At 39.9% G+C, this 20,254-nt stretch overlaps 1 protein-coding gene across 3 annotated transcripts in view; it reads left to right on the forward strand.

Moving 5' to 3' along the window:
• Positions 1–20,254, forward strand: part of ZDHHC20 (zinc finger DHHC-type palmitoyltransferase 20) — a 57,814-nt gene that overhangs the window by 8,292 nt on the left and 29,268 nt on the right. For all 3 annotated transcript variants that reach the window (XM_043891598.1, XM_043891597.1, XM_043891596.1), the window contains exons 2-3: positions 14,841–14,867; positions 18,449–18,552. In XM_043891598.1, coding sequence (XP_043747533.1) covers positions 14,841–14,867; positions 18,449–18,552 — 131 coding nt within the window. The remainder of the gene's footprint in view (positions 1–14,840; positions 14,868–18,448; positions 18,553–20,254) is intronic.

Genomic DNA, 20,254 nt, shown 5'->3' on the forward strand with positions numbered 1-20,254 from the left:
GTCTACTTGACATCTCTGTTATATCTTATCGACTTATCGTCCAGAAGAAGAAAACTTATCAGACTTATCATCCAAAACAAAATTCTTTTGAGTTTTTTTCTCTCTCTCTAACTGTTCCTCATATCTTAGCTAAGTAAATGGCAGTTTCATCCTTTGAGTTCCCTGGTTGAAAAGTCATTCTCCATCCCACTGATCAGCAAATATTGTCATTACCTGTATCACAATCCAGTTGCTTCGCACCACTACCACTGCAGGTGTATTCAAGTCACCATGATCTCAGTCTCCTGAAAAATATGGCCACAGGAATTTGCACTTCCTCCCAAGTGGTGGAGCCTATTTGCCCACCAGTGAATCTGGGCTGGCTTTATACTTGCTGTGACCAGTAAAACATGGTGGGAGTGATGGGTGAGAGCTGGAGCCTCAACCTCAGGTGGGCCATGGGCTCCTCAGCACTAGGGATGAAATTGTTCATTCCCTACTGGCAGTGCAATAAAGGGGATTTGGGAAGAATTCAAAATGACTGTACTGTTTTAAAAAGTAAAAAGCACAGATATCTGATGGTAAGAGTTAAAGGATTTAAATACAGATGGCCAACAGACAAAAGATGCTCAACATTGCTAATTATTAGAGAAATGAAAAATCAGAACTGGGCTTCCCTGGTGGTTCAGTGGTAAAGAATCTGCCTGCCAGTGCAAGAGATGTGAGTTCTATCCCTCACCTCACACTGGTCAGATGGTCATCATCAAAAAGTCTACAAACAACAAATGCTGGAGAGGGTGTGGAGAAAAAGGGAACCTCCTACATGTTGGTGGGAATGTAAATTGTTACAGCCACTGTGGAGAACAGTATGGAGGTTCCTTAAGAAACTAAAAATAGATCTACCATGTGACCCAGCAATCCCACTGCTAGGCGTACACCCTGAGAAAACCATAATTCAAAAGGACACATGTACCCCTGTGTTCATCGAAGCGCCATTTACAATAGCCAGGGCATGGAACAACCTAAATGTCCAATGACAGGTGAATGGATAGAGAAAATGTGGAACATATATACAGTCGAATATTGTTCAGCCACTAAAAAGAATGAAATAAGGTCATTTGTAGATGATGTGGATGGACCTAGAGTCTGTCATACAAAGTAAGCCAGAAAATGTTAGTCACTCAGTCGTGTCCGATTCTTTGCAACCCCATGGACTGTAGCCCACCAGGCTCCTCTGTCCGTGGAATTCTCCAGGCAAGAATACTGGAGTGGGTTGCCATGCCCTACTGCAGGGGATCTTCCCGACCCAGGGATCTATCCCGAGGTTCTTACCTCTCCTGCATTGGCAGACATGTTCTTTACCTCTAGTGCCACCTGGGAAGCAACACCCTTTTATCGTGTCTCTCCCTCCTCACTTCATCCCTGTCCTCTCATCCTGAATGTATCCTCCATGAAGTGGCCAGAATGAGCCCTTTAAGATGGATACCAGACTTGTCATTCCTCTGATGAACATCGTGGCTGGCTTCCTCTCTTACTCAGTGACACTCCTGACCGTGGCCTCTTCCTCAGTGACATAACTTCCTCTCCACTCTTCCTTTCAGCTGTTCTCCAGCTGCCAGGCTGGCCTCCTTGCTAGTCCATGTTTCTTGTTGAATGAGCTCAATACCTTACCTAGCCTCTCTGAGTTTGCTCCTGTGCTGTAAAATGGGAGTAGTATCTCTTACAGAGTCATGGGAAGTCCTCAGCAGAGTAGGTTTTCAGATGTTACTGGGGCTGGGGAGAAGACTTAAATAGCCACTGGCGTACTTTTTCTTGCCTTTCCTTTTCTGGCAGGAAGTTTTGTTTTTTGTTTTGCAGTTCTTAAAGTGACATTTCCCCTCACCACCCCCACACCCCATGCCCACACATAGCCTGAAGTGGGTGAAGGAACACATTCTCACAGGTTTTCTAACTGCTGCATTTGAAGATCATATTGCACAAGTGAGTTCCTGTTTTCTTTCGAGCTGTTGGTCATGTCGGGAGCGTGAGTGTGGGGGGGTGGTTGTCTGGGAGAGGGGGCCCCTCCGCACCGTGCCACCTGGGGCTTCCCGAGGATTAACACCTGGGACTTTGGTGTAAGCCTGTCAGCTGCACAGATTTAGATGTGCTGACACACGCAGCACATCATCTTGAGCAGATGGGCGCCTACACCTAAGTGACTGGAAGAGTCACGAGCAGTGGTAACTCCGGTTTCATGAAGACAGGAGACAGACCCACAGATCTTGAGGATAAAAATTGTTTTTAAAACATGATTGCTCTCTGTTCTCTCACTGTTCCCAGTGCTGCGTTACTACTCACTCATGTGAACTTTGACTCACCCAGTCGGAATCATAGGAAGAATAGTTTTTATTAACATACTAGTTGAACAGACATGAGCCTATTAAAGGTAAAGTCTTCAGGGCCGCTTCTTAAACTAATTGCATGGAAAGACTGTCATCGGCACCTGAAGGTCCTAGTGCCGACACACCAGGGTGTTAGCAGTGTGTGGTGTCAGTATTGAGAAGGGAGCAAGGGGGCCGTGACCGTGGCCCCCCTGACTTTCTCGTGTGCATTGGCCTCCATACTGCACACTCTTCCCCCCACCCTCCAAGAAGCCAAAGTGAATCTTCTGAAGCCTGAGGCAAAATGCTCACTCCTGTGTGCTCCAGCAGCTTCCTCCCTCGCTCTTGATGAAATCCAGAGATCCCTGGAGCCCGGGAGGCCCTGGTGCTGCTGACTCATCCCTTCCTTGGCTCCTTCCTCAGCACTGCAGCCTCCTTGCATCTGTCAGGCCTTGCATGGTCGCACCTGAGAACTCTCTATCGACTGTTCCTTCTGCCTGGAATGCTGTCCTCCCCATCCACATCCTAACTTCATCTTGGTTTTTGCTCAGAGTGCCCCCATCAAAGTGGCCTTCCTGACCACCCTTGTGGGTCAGGAAAGCATGGAATCAGTAGTTTCTCCTTCATTCTTCCCAGATCCTGCTGTGTTTCCTCATAGCACTTATTAATCCTTGACGTGCCGTCGTTTGTGTTTCTCTCCTGAGTCATGTTCTGGAACTGAACATAGGCCCTCTGTAATGTGTACTCGATAGATGCATTGAATGAGTGAATTGACTGTGTTGCTGCCATTTGCCTTGCTAGTGCAAGAGGGAGAACTGGGATGTATTCACATAGTAGATGACCCACAATTCACAATTTCAAATACACACACTCTCCTGACCTTAGAAACATCTCTGTGTTAGTTCAGCAATGTAACAAACATAGAATGCTTACAGTGTTCCCGGTACTATACTGAGGCTGGAAATTCAAAAATGGGTAAATGCACATGGTCAGATCCATTTGGACTTTATACAACAGTCTCTGTGTTTACTACCACAGTGCTCACTTGCACATTACTCATTTTAAGAAGTCCTGCTGTAACTGAGTATCCAACTATTTCATCCAGTATTTTTCTAGATTCTTTTGCCATAGAATTCTTTCATGGAACATCTGTTTAAATCCTTTTAGACTTGGACAGTTGTTGACGTTCGGGAAAGCTCCCTTAGTGGTGATGAGGGTGGTGAGAGAGATGAAGACTGAAGAGGCTTGTGCCTCTGAAGGAAGTGGTGTTACCAGTTGATCTGAAGGGTAGTTACTGATTCCTTCTACTCTGTTACTAAATTGTATTAATACACTTAGGAAGAAAAATCATTATCCTGTAGGTACCAAAAAGATGTTTAAAAATCCACTGTCCATTTCTGAATAAACACACACACACACAATAGGAGTAAATGGATACTTTTCAAACAGAGTTGCACACACAAGAATACTTTATCAGTTTGCACTAAAACCAGCAGTAAATACTTATCACTGTGTCCATTGCTATGTAACATTGTATTGGCAAAACCAGCTACCACATTCAATCAAGAGAGAATAATTAGAAACCGCAGGCACTAGAAAGGAAGAGAGAAAGCTATTTCTATTGCAAATAGTTGACAGTATATATTGAAAAGCCAAGAGTCTCAGTAACAACAAACACTTAGATAAAAGGAATTGAGTAAAATGGCAGGGTATAAAATTAGCAAACAACACTCAGTACTTTGTATATATACACAATAATGAATAATTGAAAATATGGTCAAAGAGAAGTCTCCATTCCCAAAAACATCAAAAAGATGAAATACTTAAGAATAAACTCAAGAAAAATACCAGGTCTATAGGAGGAAAACATTCCTGAAAAACATAAAAGTAGGTTTGAACAAATGTAAAGACAGTTCATATTTCACATTCATGAATAGAGTAACTCGGGATTACAGAGACTTCAGTTCTCCCCAAGTTAATGTATAAATTCCAGTCCCAATAAAGTTGTTTTTTAAAATTTTTCTGGCACTAGACAAATTGATCCTAAAGGTCACATGGAAAAATGAAATAAGAACAACCAGGAAACCCCTGAAAGAGTGATAAAGAGGCCAAACCTTACCTGATTGTTAAGCCACAAATGTCTATAGTTAAAACTGAGAGCATGGGGTGTAAATGAGAACTCTCTACTTTTTGTTCAGTTTCGCTATGAACCTAAAACGTCTCTAAAAAATAAAGTCTTATAAAAATTGTGTTCCAGTTGTATGGTATAAGGTGTGGACAGACATACTAGACAATGGAACGAGTAGAAAGTTCAGAAATAGTTAATTATAGAAATTTAGAATGAAGCATCTCCTCAAATTACAAAAGAGAAGGTGGGAAAACTGGATAGATATTTGATAAGAGATAAAATCGGATCTGTATTTCACACTGTATTCCAAGATAAACTACAAATGGATAAAACCTTATTTTTTCTTCTTTTTTAATATTTTACACTTTTTATTTTAAAATAATTTCAGACTTGTGAAAAACAGTACAAAGAATTTTCCTTTATCCTTCATCCAGATTCCCTAGAGGTTATCATTTGCTACACGGTTTATCATTTATTTATTCTATCTCTGAAGTGTTTGAGAGTAAGTTGCAGACCTCATATCCCTTTGTTTGTAAATACATCAGTGTTAGGGGCCTCCCAGTGGCCCAGCGGTAGAGAATCCACCTGCAGTGCAGGAGATGAGGGTTGGATTCCTGGGTCAGGAAGGTCCCCTGGATGAGGGCACAGCAACCCGCTCCAGTATTCTTGCCTGGAGAATCCCATGGACCAAGGAGCCTAGTGGGCTAGAGTCCATAGGGTTGCAGAGTCGGACACGACTGAAGTGACTTAGCACGCACACATAAATGTATGTCAGTGTAATGTGCTAAGAACAAGAATGTCTTGGTCTGTTCAGGCCCCTATAATAGGATACCATTGACTGGGCGTCTGTAAACATTTCTCATGCTTATGGAGGCTGGAAGTCCTGGATCAAGGTGCCAGCAGAGGTCTTGGTGAGAACACACTTCTTGGTTTGGCCGTCCTTTCACCATTTTATCAATATGATGGAAGGAGTGAGGGATCACTCTCTCAGTCGGACACAGATCCCATTCCTGAGTAATCACTTCCCTGAAGGCCTAACTTTCTGACACCATCACACTGAGTGTTAAGATTTCACATAGGAATTTGGGGGAACACAGACATGCAGTCTTTAGCAAAGAACATTGTCTTACATAATCAGAGTTATCAGAATCAGGAAATGAGCATGACAAAATGCTATTCTTTGATCTGTAAGCCTCACTGGGACTTCCCCAGGGTCCCACCGAACGCTTGTTCTGATCCACAGGCCAGGCCAGGTTAACACTTTTCAGTGAGCTGTCAACTCTGCAGCATCCTTTGATCTGGAGAGTTCCTCAGTCTAGCTTTATGTTTTATGACCGTGACATTTTTGAGGAGTACAGGCTTCTTGTGTATGATGTCCCTCAGATTAGGTAGGTTTGACATTTCCTCGTGTATACGTTTTTAGCATGAATACCACAAAAGGAATGCTGTGTCATTGGTTGTACTATCTTGGGGACTGTTTATTTTGGTCATCACTTAAGGTGGTATCACCAAGTTTCCCTGTAAAGGTATAGTTTTTCCTTGTAATTAATAAATATTCTGGGGACTTCCCTGATGGTCCAGTGGTTAAAGGTCCACCTTTCAATTCCAGGGAGCCAGGTTTGATCCCTGTTTGGAGAACTAAGATCCCACATACCGTGGAACAACTTAGCCCACACACCATAGCCTGAGAATCCCTGTACTGCAAAGAAAGCCCGTGTACCATAACAAAGGTCCTGAGTGCTAGGCTAAGACCCAATGCAGCCAAATGAGTAAGCATTCTGGTAGACCCAGACAACCCACATACATCCCTCTTTGAGGAAAGACTTGGTCAGTTGTGGTGGGTACGGTCAGCTCTTTGACCATGACTCGGCTCACCCAGGGTCACAGCTATCCTGGGCCGTGGATGACATGAGCTCCCTGCCTATGCCCAAGGTTGGACAGGCCTGCCCCTCAGGGAGACCTCCCTCACGTCCTTTCACATGTGTTGTTCCCTCATGAGTTTCTTGCATCCCGGACTCTGTCTCAGCAGCTGATTCTGGAGAACCCAGCCTAAGATATCTCTGTGGGAAAATCTGTTCACAATTACTTGGACTTACCTTTTTTTTTTTCCCCCATTTATTTTTATTAGTTGGAGGCTAATTACTTTACAATATTGTAGTGGTTTTTGCCATACATTGATATGAATCAGCCATGGATTTACATGTGTTCCCCATCCGGATCCCCCTCCCACCTCCCTCTCCCCGCCACACACACCGATCCCTCTTGGTATTCCCAGTGCACCAGCCCCGAGCACTTGTCTCATGCATCCAACCTGGGCTGGTGATCTGTTTCACCCTTGATAATATATATGTTTCGATGCTGTTCTCTCTAAACATCCCACCCTCGCCTTCTCCCACAGAGTCCAAAAGTCTGTTCTGTACATCGGTGTCTCTTTTTCTGTTTTGCATATAGGGTTATCGTTACCATCTTTCTAAATTCCATATATATGTGTTAGTATACTGTATTGGTCTTTATCTTTCTGGCTTACTTCACTCTGTATAGTGGGCTCCAGTTTCATCCATCTCATTAGAACTGATTCAAATGAATTCTTTTTAATGGCTGAGTAATATTCCATGGTGTATATGTACCACAGCTTCCTTATCCATTCGTCTGCTGGTGGGCATCTAGGTTGCTTCCATGTCCTGGCTATTATAAACAGTGCTGCGATGAACATTGGGTGCACGTATCTCTTTCAGATCTGGTTTCCTCAGTGTATATGCCCAGAAGTGGTATTGCTGGGTCATATGGCAGTTCTAGTTCCAGTTTTTTAAGAAATCTCCACGCTGTTCTCCATAGCGGCTGTACTAGTTTGCATTCCCACCAACAGTGTAAGAGGGTTCCCTTTTCTCCACACCCTCTCCAGCATTTATTGCTTGTAGACTTTTGGATAGCAGCCATCCTGACTGGCGTGTAGCGGTACCTCATTGTGGTTTTGATTTGCATTTCTCTGATAATGAGTGATGTTGAGCATCTTTTCATGTGTTTGTTAGCCATCTGTATGTATTTGGAGAAATGTCTGTTTGGTTCTTTGGCCCATTTTTTGATTGGGTCATTTATTTTTCTGGAATTGAGCTGGAGGAGTTGCCTGTATATTTTTGAGATTAATCCTTTGTCTGTTGCTTCATTTGCTGTTATTTTCTCCCAATCTGAGGGCTGTCTTTTCACCTTGCTTATAGTTTCCTTTGTTGTGCAAAAGCTTTTAAGTTTCATTAGGTCCCATTTGTTTATTTTTGCTTTTGTTTCCAATATTCTGGGAGGTGGGTCGTAGAGGATCCTGCTGTGATTTATGTCGGAGAGTGTTTTGCCTATGTTCTCCTCTAGGAGTTTTATAGTTTCTGGTCATACATTTAGATCTTTAATCCATTTTGAGTTTATTTTTGTGTATGGTGTTAGAAAGTGTTCTAGTTTCATTCTTTTACAAGTGGTTGACCAGTTTTCCCAGCACCACTTGTTAAAGAGGTTGCCTTTTTTCCATTGTATATCCTTGCCTCCTCTGTCGAAGATAAGGTGTCCATAGGTTCGTGGATTTATCTCTGGGCTTTCTATGCTATTCCATTGATCTATATTTCTTTCTTTGTGCCAGTACCGTACTGGCTTTGTAGTATAGTCTGAAGTCAAGCAGGTTGATTCCTCCAGTTCCATTCTTCTTTCTCAAGATTACTTTGGCTATTCGGGGTTTTTTGTATTTCCATACAAATTGTGAAATTATTTGTTCTACTTCTGTGAAAAATACCATTGGTAGCTTGATAGGGATTGCATTGAATCTATAGATTGCTTTGGGTAGTACAGTCATTTTGACAATATTGATTCTTCCAATCCATGAACACGGTATATTTCTCCATCTGTTTGTTGGACTTACCTTTTTTATCATCTCTTGAGGATTCTTGCTTGGAACAAGTTACTGTGCTGGTTGCTAAATGGTGATTTTCTTTTAATTCTGTGATTTCTTCTGCATTTAATAGTTAGGATTCTACTGAAAGGAAGAGCTTTCCCTCCCCCTCATTCATTCATTTCATTCATTTATATCAGCATGTTCTCATGGATTCTTCTTTTATGGGTTATAATCTGTCATTTATTTTGTTTCTCAAATTGTCCCAGTTTTAGCCGGTAGGAACCCTTGCAGTTTGGGTTCTGTGTCCTTTTGACATGTCCCCATCATTTTTCTTCCCTCATTTTCTGGCACCACAAGATATTTTTTCAAGCTTATTTGAAATTTTTCCTGCCCCTGGAACCTGCCATTTCAAAGTTGACCAGATCTGAACATTAAAAAATAAGAGCCTTCAAGTACTAGGAAGAAACATAGGTAGATGATCTTATGACCAGGGAGTGAGGAAAACCTGTTTAGGGGAAAAAAAGTGGATGTGACAAAAACAGTTTATGGGGGGCAGGGAATGGAAATGACTTATGTGAGAACACTCTTACCCTCATACACTGAAGGTTTGAAAATTCTTTATTGTAGAGAAACAGGCACCTCATGCGCTGCTGGTAGGAGTTTTAAAATGGTACAGCCCCATAACAGGAATTTGGAGGAAAACAGATTTGCTTTCGTCCAGTAATTCCACTGTTAGGAATCTACACTGAAGATAAACTTCCACCAGTAAACAACAGATGCATAGGGTTATTCACTGCTGCACTGTTTGTAACAGCAGAAGATTGGAGACAACCCAGATGGCTATCAATAGAGGCCTCGTTGTGTAACTGGAACAGCCACACAATGGAATACCATGTGGTGCTCTAAAAAGCAAACAATGGTTATGTCTATGTACCAATGTTTAGTGATTTCTAGGGTATAAGTGAAAACAGCAAGGATTGAAAGTCAACATTCAAAAAACTAAGATTATGGCATCCATTCCCATCACTTCATGGCAAACAGAAGGGGGGGAAAGTGGAGGCAGTGACAGATTTTATTTTCTTGGGCTCCATAGTCACAGTGGATGGTGACTGCACCCATGAAATTAGACACTTGCTCATTGGAAGGAAATCTATGACAAACCTAGACATCATATTAAAAAGCAGAGACATCTCTTTGCTGACAAAAGTCCGTATAGTCAAAGCTGTGGCTTTTCGAGTAGTGAAAATTGGACCGTAAAGAAAGCTGAGTGCTAAAGAATTGATGCTTTTGAATTGTGGTTCTGGAGAGAACTCTTGAGAGTCCCTTGGACAGCAAGGAGATCAAGCCAGTCAATCCTAAAGGAAATCAACCCTGAATATTCATTGGAAGGACTGAAGCTGAAGCTCCAATACTTTGGCCACCTGATGGGAAGAGCCAACTCATTGGAAAAGACCCTGATGCTGGGAAAGATTGAAAGCAAAAGAAGGGGCGGCAGAGGATCAGATGGTTGGATGGCATCACCAACTCAATGGACATGAGTTTGAGCAAACTCTGGGAGATAGTGAAGGACAGGGAAGGCTGGCGTGCTGCAGTCCAAGGAGTCACAGAGTCAGACCCGACTTAGCAACTGAACAGCAACAACAAACCAGGATATAAAGGAAGAAATTAGAAATACATACTTACTTGCTTTTTTTTTTTTTTTCTTACTTGCTTATTTTGTTGAAAGAAATGGTGGAAGGATAAAACAGTAATAAAAATTATTATCTCGGATGAGGGAGTAAGGAATGAAAGCTAGACCTTTCTTGAGTATCTTTTTATATAGTCTTAGCTTTTAAACATTAACATTTGTTATATATCCAAAATAAAGAGGAGGTAAAAGCAAACTAAAATTTGAAATCACGAAACAAATGAACTTAATTTTTAAAAGTTAATAACTACACAGAAGAAAGAATTGTTTCAAGTGACTTTTGAACATAGTACTCCTTAGCTGGTTGTCATTTAAAGCCAAAACAGAATAAAACAAAGCTTCAAAGAAATCTTAAACTAGTATGTAGTTTTTAAACCATTTTATTATATATTTTAGGATAAATTTAATAAATTAGGAACTGAGATTTTTATTGTGAAAGTAAAAAGATACAAGTATAATGCCAAAAAAATTAAGAAAAACCAATGTTCTATTTGAACTGGAAATATAAATATAAATGTATAACACTACTTCTAATGTATAGTACTATTTCTGTAATCCAAAGGGCCTAAAAGCAATGAAACACCAGTAGCTCTAAGCACCACTAGAATTCAAAGCTTGGTCTCCAAATGTCATTGAAAGGGGCTTCCTTGGTGGATTAGTAGTAAATAATCTGACTGCCAGTCAGGAGACATGGGTTTGGTCCCTGCTCCAGGAAGATCCCACAGGCCACCAAGCAACTAAGCCTGTGCACTACAACTATTGAGCCTCTGCTCCAGAGCCCGGGAGCCACAGCTACTGAAGCCTGAGTGCCCTAGAACCCTCGCTCTGCAACAAGAGAAGCCACCACAACGAGAAGCCCACACACCACAATTAGAGGGTAGCTCCTGCTTGCTACAACTAGAGAAAAGCCAACATAGCAACCACGACCCAGGACAGCCAAAAATAAATAAACAAAATTATATTAAATATCATTAAAAGGAACCAGTGCCCCTTGGAGAAATGGCTAATATCAGGTCCAGGGGAGGAGGATGTACAGTGAGCCTAGACATCTTGTGCTGTGTTAGGAAGTGCTCAGAGACCAACGAGGACGATTCAAGAGGCCAAGCTGAGATAATTTGAACATAGGAAGTGAGTGTGGTTGATGACACATTGAGTAAATAAAATCTGTAAAATTCTATATTGATATTCAAAAAGGGAAAAAGTAAATTTATTTGCTAACAGTGGAGGTGAATATTATACCAAAATCTTATTCTGAAAATGGGTGATTAAAGGGAAATAATTATATTTTTGTACTGCCTTTTTAGAATGACTCTAGTTCATCTCCAGTGAGGGAAAGTTCATTGCAGAAGAATGCCAGCCTAAAAGTATGGAAATAAATAATAGGCGTGTTTAATGGTGCTTTTCTAATTCTACAAAATAATAGGTTCAGGCCAGGCTTACCGGTGGATGCTAAAACCATTATGTGGAAAGTTTTAGGGGAAGAAGATACTCACATACCCTTAACCTTTTACCCTACAAAACAATTTCATTGTCAAAGTGAGAAGTGAACCTTTACAAAGGAGAGGCTTGAAGTCACCACGTCAGCAAGTGCCCCAGATGGAGTAATCTGCCCCCGGAGACGGTTCCCTGTGCAGCACCTTGTCAGTGCTGTCGTCCACCCTCCTGACTGCTCTCACTGATGGCACTCAGGCAAAGTCCATGCCAAGACGCATAGTCAGACTTTTGAGAACTAACGGCTGAGTGTCAAAAACAGTGCCAAAAGTAAACCTAACCTCTGGGGGGAAGTTAGAACAACAGAAGGCATTTCATGAGAAATTGTGGAGGCCAGAAGGAAGTGTGGTGGCATTTCTCAAGTGTTAGAGGAGAACTATCAACCCAGAATCCCACGTCTAGCAAAGGTTGGCTGTTCAAGATGTCAGCATCCCCTTCATTTTAAGTATCCAAGGCAAAAGCTGGATGAAGGCAGTAATACGGCTGTCTCCTCACACGTTCTCACTTGTCAAGGAAGAAAGCTTTTTTTCCCACCATGATTTCTCCTTTACCAAAGACATATTCATCAGCCATGGCTCTATATCACATGGCCAGAGTAGAGACAGAGGATGGTGGTAAAGTGAGAGTATCTGGGATTTTCAGTCTCAGTTAAGGGGGAGGTAGGTGAGAAAGGATGTTAGTAGCTCAGTCATGTCTGACTGCAACCCCATAGGCTATAGCCCGTCAGGCTTCTCTGTCCATGGGATTCTCCAGGCGAGAATACTGGAGTGGGTAAACATTCCCTTCTCCAGGGATCTTCCCAACCCAGGGATCGAACTCTGGTCTCCTGCATTAAAGGTGAATTCTTTATCATCTGAGCCACCACGGAAGCCAGAGATGAGAAAGGGGGGGCGTTAAGTGGAGAAGGGCATGTGGCAGCTCTCATGTTCACAAAAAATCTTAAGTTTAGATTAATATTATCTGCAAATGAGATGATACGTGGTCACTGACATGATCGAGTGAAAAACATTCATTATACCTTTAAAAGGCACCTGTAACCATTTAGGTATATGTAATGTTTTTGTAATTGTGGATTTATTATCAGAAGAATTTTTTCACCTGTATTGGGATCCTTGGAAAACGGAACACGCCTGTGTGAGGCTGGAGGCTCTGCAGACAGCTTCTAACGGGCCTGTGTCTGTAATCTGTGGGCAGCTGGCAGATACTGAGGGCTGTCTCCACACCACCCATGCTGGGTGCTGGTCACTCAGTCGTGTCCTTTGCTCCAGGAGAAATCTGGAAGGAGCTGCCGACTAGAAACTCGCAATTGCGTGCCAGTGTCAGTGGTATTATGATAAGGGATTAGAGTGCCATAGGATTGTGTGCCCAGGCGATGTGTTGAGCCAGCTCCTGTGGTCAAGAGAGCCCTCCGGGAGAAGTAAGCTCTGCTCAGTCTGGGTTTGTCCAGCTTTGTTTGGGGCGCAGCAGCTCTGTTGCATCCCACAGTTGCGTGGCTGTCTCGGGGGAGTTGAATGAGGCAGACCAGACGCTGTCAGCCAGATGCAGTCAAAACCAGAACTCTGCTCTGACAGTGTGATCACAAGTAGGCTACTAGCTTTTGATCTTCACTAATGTGATTATTAAAAGTGTTATCTTTCTGTAGTTTTACTTTGGATTTCTGTTATGAATGAGGTTGACCATCTTTTTTCTGTTTGAGATGTCTATATTTCCTTTTCTGTGAAAAAGTAGTGTTTTGGAGTTTTTTTTTTTTAACAAATTCTTACTGATTTGTAGGTACTCTTTAAATAGAGAAATTAGTTTTTAGTCTATAGTAACAGTTGTGACTATTTTTTTTCCCTTGCTTTTTAGTGATTTTTTTCAAGCGTTTACTTTTTTTTAAGCATTTACTTTTATAAAATCAAATATATTGATATTTTCCTGTGGCTTCTATGTTTCGTGTCATAAACTGAAACACCTACTCAGCTCCAAAAGTGTATATATTTTTAGATTCCTCCTGTTTCATCTAGTATACCCATGGTTTTGTTTTATTTTTATTTTTTGCATTTCAGTCTTTGGTGTACATTTGGAGTTTATCCTGGTCTGTGTCGTGAGTCTCAGTGGTATCTTCCCACATGGCTTCCTGTGTCCTAATGCTACTTACTGGCTCTATCCACACTGATTTGAAATCCTGTATTTATCATAGTAAATCCTTGCATGTATTTGGGTCCAGCTCCAGGAGATAGTGAAGGACAGGGAAGCTTGGTATGCTGCAGTCCATGGGGTTGCAAAGAGCTGGACTTAGGGACTGAACAACAACCACTTGGGAGCTTTCTGTTCTGTTCTGTTGATCCGTTTATTCATGAGCTGGTACAACTGTTTTTTAATAATTGGAGCATTTGTAGTATTTTTAAAATACTGTGCCCTAGTATTTAGCATGACTACTACTTCATTTTTCATCTCTTCCAGAATTTTCTACCTCATCATATAAGTTTATTTTTCCACAAATGAAATTTGGGATCTGACTAGTTAAAAAAAAAAAGTATTTTCACTGAGATAATACTAAATTTATGAGATTAACCTCAGGAGAACATGTTAATGATGACTCTTCTGTGTAGAATGGAAGCCCCTGCACTTGTTCAGGTTTTTATCAGTGTCCCTCAGAAATATCAGATTGTAGATCACAGAGGGCATAAGTGTTTGCTGCTCTGAAGACTTTGGACTTCTTTCTGTAAAGTGACCAGGGGTGTTGAAGCGTATTTGATCTTTAAATTTAGTGGTAGTGAGGATGTATTAAACTAATGGTAGAGAGTAGCTTTAAGCCATTGAATTTGAGAAAGTCCTGAAAGAAGGCAATAGGAGAAATGAGAGAGGGTGGGGTATTTGAAGAGACTGAGGTAGTAGAATCTATAGTACCCAGAGGCCACTGGACTGTCCAGAAGCTGTTCTCGGGGTTTCAAAAACTAGAAAGAAAAAAATGCTTACCCCCTGCAGGGGTAAGTTCCTCTGTTCCTGAGTGCCACAGAGGAAAATCCTATTTATTATGTAGACAACATTAAGAAAAGAGCGAAAGAAAACATATCTATAATCATATTGACATACTTAAAATTGACAACGGTCTGAAAAAAAATTTTAATATGATTACAGTGTTAATGATAAAGAAGAATCTGAATTTTAATTTTTCAGGGTTTTTTTGAGTGTGCAATTCTGAATTTGAATTAGCGTTTACATCTTGTAACTAAATTTTATGTTTATGAAAATGATATTAAGATGAATAGTCAGCCTGAAATAAAGTTTATAAAAAAGTGTTTAAAGTATATTTATTCCCTGTGTTTTCTTCTATTCTAGTTACACTTTCTGGAAATGGAGAAAACGGTAAGGCACTTTTAATTTTTATTCTCAAGTAGATGACATAGTGTCTTAATTGCAACCCATATACTTGTTACTTTAGTGATGACTGTTTGTTTTGGTCTTCAGAAAGAAAATATACATTCTTAAAGTTTAAATTTTATTGGTTTGTTTTGTTCTCATTTTTCTTTTTGTTTAAAATAGTACTTTACTACTCATAGTCATTTAATAATTAAATAACCAGACTGAATTTGTAAATTATAGTACTACTTCATTTTGAAATGGAATTAAAGTTTTTATGACTAGTCAAGGAGACAGTGTGTAGAGAGAAGAATCATGACTCAAAATTTCATTGAAATAAAATTTTATGTCCTTTGATATCAAATTTCAGAAGTAAAATTGAATTTGAGATACAAAAATCAAAGCTTCTAAAACAGTAGAATAGTTAGAAATTATTATTATTAAAATGATCAGGAATTGAACCCATGTCCTCCTACAGTGGCAGCAGGGAGTCCTAACCACTGGACCACCAGGAATTTCCTAGAAATTATTAATAAATGTTCTTATGTTGAAAATAAACCTTAAGCATGTAAATCTCAAGTTGACTTGGTTTCTAGTTTCTCAGTAATAGAATAAGTAGAGACAATCTTGATAGGCTTGTTTTTCTTGCTTAAAACTATTTCCTGTGTGTTGAAAGCACAGGTACAGAAAGTAGAGAATTTCTGAAGTTCTTATAAAAGAACTTTTACTTGAATCATTATTTCAGGGGGCTATTTTCCCCGTGTCTTGAGTCTTTTGGTGAAGTTTTTTTGTTTGCTTATTTGTTTTTTTAATTCAGTTACAGGTGATTTTTGAGTCAGACTTTTTTGATATAGATTCAGTTTTTTCTTTCAGCTTTGATTTAATTTTAACTTTTACTTTAAGTATTACTTATAAATAATAATGTATAGCATATATATGGGATTATTAGTAATCCCATTAATTTGAACTTATTTAAAAATAATATTTCCTGTTATTATTTATATTATAATCTGATAACTACCATCTATTAAGCACTTACTGTATTCCAGGCAGTATACTAAAAGATTTATTTAAGCTCTTATTTCTTTATCTGAAAGTAAAGATTTTTTAAGGGAAAAACTATTTGTTCTTATGGAGAGCAGAAATATTCTAAAGAAATATTAAATGTTTAACAGTGTTAAAGAGTGTATTGTTTTATATTCTAGCCTTAGTTGTAAGTAGCTAAATGTTTAAGAAGTTTAAAGTAACCTCAAGGTTACCATTTATCTGAAAGCTCTACAATAATATATAATTGAGGATTGATAAACTTGATTGAATATAGGAGCCAGTTAATAATAAGTGATGTGAGCTAGGTGAAGATAAAATTGCAGACTTGGTAACGAAAGACTTCCATGTTCATGTAACGGTAGGAGGCTGAGATCTAGCATTTTTTCCCAAAGGGGAAAAAAAAAAATGAAAGAATGATACCGAATCCATTGGTTAGACCATAGGGTTTAGCCTAGAGGGAGCTGAAGTGGTAGAGAATGCAGAGTTTTGAGGAACCAGAGTTTTCAATGAGGAAGACAATATTTGTGATCATGAAAAGAAAGCGTATTTGCAAATAGAAGGAAGTTGTGGTTAGGACTTCATGTGGGACTTGGCTGTCTCTGAAGTAGGAGTGATGCTAAGATAATAGAGAAATGGAGAGGATAATTTTAGCTATGACATAGTGGGAGAGACCTTGGATTTTTATCAAGCATATATGGGTTTGAATTCTGGCTTTGTCATTTAGTCAGTAAGTGACACTGGGCAAGGTATGAAGTTCTCTGAGCCTTTGTTTTTACCTTTGTAAACTGAAAGGATACCTACGAGACCATCATGAGGGTTATAAGTAAGGATTACATTATGTCTCCTCGGAGACTTTCAGCATGTGGAAGGGCTGATTGAGGCTCTTCGGTTAAATTCAGTTACTAGGAAACTCTGGAGTTTTAGCATGCGTTTGTTAGTCATGTAGGTGGAGCGCTTTCTCAGGAGTTTCACAGCCAGTGGGCAGAAGAAACTTCTGAGCCACATGTTCTCCACTGACCGTTGAGATGAACCAGGAACCATAGAAAGTAAAGGCAAGGACACCTGCTGGCTTGTGCAGTGACCCAGACGAGATGAGCAGCAGTCAAGGAACTAGGGCCCTGGCAGTGAGAAGACAGATGTTTACTTTGACACAGATCTTGGGAGCTAGAAAGTAAAGTACGCATTTTGTGAGATTAGCCAGCCGTGTATTGAGGAGTCCTCAAGCCCTGGCTTCCTGTTTCGATCACCAGTGTGACTTAGGCTTCTGTTGTGTTAAACCAGTGTGAACCAGTGTAATTGCAGAAGGAAATGTTGGGGTTCAGCAAGTTGGGGTCAATTTTTTATCATCATTTTATTTAAAAGCATTTTTTAAAATCCAAAACTTAAGGGAGAATAACCTCAGGGCAAAAAGGACAGTTGTTCAAATTGAATACGTTAGCTTTATTAAAAACTTAACTGCATTGTTCTCAGTGTTTCTCATTTAACTGCAGACCAGTGAAAACTCAGATCAGTCCATAAACTTGGGAAACACTGAAATAGGGAATGCACAGAAAAACACAGATTTTGATAAGAAGGAATTGACATGCTTGGATAGCAGTGATGACAATAACCAGTATTCACTGAGGATTTATTGCGTGTCAGACACCGTCTAAATGTTTTCCATTTATTCACTCATCAGTATTAGGCAGCTAGATTAAAAGAAACTCATTTAAAGTGCTTTAATTGAAGTCCGAGTAAATCATTTGGAAAGAATAGTGTGAAGGAGTGAGAAATTCTGAAAGTAATAGAGGAGCCTTTTGGAAAAAGTAACATTTGATCTGAACTTTAAAAATTGAGTAGAACCTCAAACTTTTATGCTTGTCTGTGCTTTGTTTTCTTCAGTGAGTTTGTGGTACAACATTCCAAACTGAAAAAGGATTTAAGCACTTGATAGATAGCTCTTGCTTCTTTCTATCTTCTTACAGATAGAAAAACTACAGAACACAGCAAAAAGTTTTTAGTTATATCAGTGAGTTAATGATGTTGGAATGTTACACTAATCCACTTAGGAAACAGTTATGGGAGAGATTCAGAGTGTCTAAACTTTTACATTACCCTGTGTTGAAAAGGACAGTGACATTTAGGATAACTTTTGTGAATAATCCAGGAATTGAGTTGTTTATTTTCAGTTTTATAATTCCTTGGATTTAATGTTCTGTCTTAAATAATTTTTAGTTCACTTAAAATCTAACTTTTAGGAAGTGCTTTTGAAGGAGATGCTTTTAAGATTTCAACTTAAACCTTCAGCAACTTAATAAAATCAAATCTTTACTTATAAACCAGGCCGATAACCCTTAAATGCAATAACAGAGTGTTTTTTCATATCTGTAGTGTTACATCATGCAGATAAAAGAGTGTATATATTTGATGTTCTTAGTATGTTTTAATTAAATTTTTTATTGGATTGAGCCTGCTGACTCTAAATACTGTGTTTTAACATGTGATGCTTTTTCCTGTTTTCACCTGGATTCAATGAAACGTTGTTTGTTTTTATTTACCAGGAAAGGCCGTTGTTTACCTTGTGGCTTTCCATCTGTTCTTTGTTATGTTTGTATGGTCCTATTGGATGACAATTTTCACATCTCCCGCTTCCCCCTCCAAAGAGGTAAATTTAATGCTGGTAAATTACCAAATGCTTTCACTGATGAAGGGATTGTTTTCCCTGTGTTACCTTTGTTGAAACTCTATTACATGAAGCGTTTGTTCTGTTTCCATTCATAAACTGCTCGGTAACTGCGTTGTGAATGTGAGTCGTCAGCCTCTCAAGACACAGCCCACTGATGTCCTTCATAAAAGACCCATGATGGCACTACGGTTTAGCTGTGCCATGCTGTGTTTTCTTAAAGACGTACTTTATGTCACTGGAGTGAAAAATTTTAAGGGACAGAATTGAGTTAGGAAAATAGAGTTTATTTTTAGAAACTCTCTTAACACTTATTTTTTTTCTCAGGCCTGAACAAATAAGCTGCAAGTAAATAAAGTGTTTTGATTATGGGAAACAAATCGTCTGTGCTGTTGCTTGTGATACTTAGTGTGGCTAGTGTTTTTTCTGCTTGGAAGTTTCACTAGGAAATAACACAAGTATACACGTATGTGAAGTAAAACTGAAGACCGTTGTGTCCCTTTCACCTGATACAGCCAACTGGATTCTCTTCAGTTCAAGTTCAGCATAGCTAGATAGAGCAGAACACACTAGATAGAGGACACGCTGGACAGAGAGGGGCAAGCTGGATGGAGAAGGACACACTCTCCAGAGTTAGACTTGTCTGTGTTTGATCTTCTGCTCTAACACGTTTTTTAATGAATCCAAGGAAGGTGGAGCCAGCAGTCGTTCTGCCCCTGTAGGATGTTTGTGAGGAGTAAATGAGATTCATTCATGGAAAGCTTTTAACATTGGGCCTGCCTTGTGGTTAGCACTCAAATGTTAGATGACATAATAATATAGTTACTTCCCTTTGTATTAAATTCATCAGAATGCATTAAAAATTACAGACATAGGTTTAAAGACATCTACTTCCATTTACCTTTTTGTAGAAGAACATTATGCAGAAACTATACATACTGTAAATGTATGAATAAATGAGTTTTCATGAACTGAGCACATGCATGTAACCAGCACCCAGTTCCAGAAGCAGAACATGCCTGGCATCCCGTGAGCTTCCTCGTGCTCCCTCCGGCTCCCTTCTCCTGTGCTTCGTGTGGGTGGAGTCACACAGAACGTCTGCTTGCATGCCTTCCGTGAACTTTCTCCTTGTGTGTGATTCTTCCGTGCTGTTGTACATAGCTGTGGCTCAGTCCTCCATTGTGCTGTGTGACACGGGTTACTTATCTGGCCTCCTGTTAATGGGCATTTGGGTGTAGGACTGCTGTCCACATTCTAGCACACACAAACATGTAGCTCTTTGGGGCAGGTGCCCAGGAGAATTGCTGGGTTCTGCCTGTACAGTCAGCAGTAGTGGCTGATGCCAAATGATCATTAGCCCATTGTTTCTGTTGGGCACTTTTGTTTTAAGGGATAATGTAAACCATTAATCAAGCTTACTGTTGCTTCAAATATATTCTTCAGGCATTTGCTAATAATTATTTGGCCCTTAAAGTTAATTACAAGCTGCCATCCATCCCTTAATCTCTTAAATTGAAAAGGATTACCAGTAATGTGATGGCTATTGGAAACATATCATGTATAAAACTAAATAGTCTTTACAGGAAACAGAATAAGGAAAACAGTTGGTATTACTTTTGAGAAGCAGGCTATTACAGAGGTACAAGCTCCGTCTGCCTCCTCCCTCTGCTCTACTGGCTGCGGG

This window comes from Cervus elaphus, chromosome 30 (genome assembly GCF_910594005.1).
Source record: "Cervus elaphus chromosome 30, mCerEla1.1, whole genome shotgun sequence".
Taxonomy (NCBI): domain Eukaryota; kingdom Metazoa; phylum Chordata; class Mammalia; order Artiodactyla; family Cervidae; genus Cervus; species Cervus elaphus.